The sequence below is a fragment of the Galeopterus variegatus genome, unplaced genomic scaffold (assembly GCF_000696425.1).
Source record: "Galeopterus variegatus unplaced genomic scaffold, G_variegatus-3.0.2 Scaffold17015, whole genome shotgun sequence".
In the NCBI taxonomy this organism is placed as follows: Eukaryota; Metazoa; Chordata; class Mammalia; order Dermoptera; family Cynocephalidae; genus Galeopterus; species Galeopterus variegatus.
The window spans coordinates 8137-8864 of NW_007743126.1; the positions used below are offsets into that span (position 1 = coordinate 8137).

The 728-nt window shown below is 40.1% G+C and overlaps 1 protein-coding gene across 1 annotated transcript in view; it reads right to left on the reverse strand.

The window, feature by feature from the left end:
* LOC103582617 (zinc finger protein 235-like) overlaps positions 1-692 on the reverse strand; it is a 3648-nt gene extending 2956 nt beyond the window's left edge. The window contains exon 1 of the mRNA XM_008564165.1: positions 12-692. Within this exon, the coding sequence (XP_008562387.1) occupies positions 12-674 (663 nt within the window). The 5' untranslated portion in view covers positions 675-692. The remainder of the gene's footprint in view (positions 1-11) is intronic.
* Positions 693-728: the final 36 nt, after the last annotated feature.

Consider the following 728-nt stretch of genomic DNA (forward strand, 5'->3'; position numbering starts at 1 on the left):
TTTTGTTGAACAGGAATACGAGAGCTATAACTGGTGTCCTTCTCGTGTATAGGACATGTAGGGGACTTCTTTCCCAAGTGGACCTGCTGATGAAGTTCAAGACTGGGGCTATCACGGAAAGCTTTTTCACATTCATTACGCTGGTAGGTTTTCTGTCCCGTGTGAATACTATGCTGGGTAAGAGGTGATACCTTCAAGGTGTCTTTATAACAATCATTGTTGCTGTGAGCTTTATCTCTTTTGTGCAGTATATTATCATCACAGTAGTGTGAAATGCTACTGAAAATGTCAACACATGGAGCAAATACACATAATTTGTTTTTCATCTGAGTCTGCTTACAACTTCTCTGATAATTCTGTGTCTCATTCAGATATATTTTACTCCAAGAATTTTGAGCTGTCATAGTTGGAAATTCTTGATTTTCAATAACATTGGAATGATCCCCTATAAGATTCACTAGATAGCTGTCATCTACAGAAGGCTGAATGGATTCCCCTGCTCCCACTTGGCAGGAAGAATCACGTTGCTTGGGGATCTGAGAACTCTTTCCTTGAATATTTATCATGGAGTCTTGACTTCCAGTTAATTTATTCACAACATGTCTCCTGATTTGCCAGCGTGAAAGGTCTCCCAGTGAAAGGCACCTTAATCCTGCTTCATGAAAGGCCTCCATCTTGTTTTGATTCCTGTCTCCTGAAATGGTAGAGAATGAGGAATTAAGGAACCT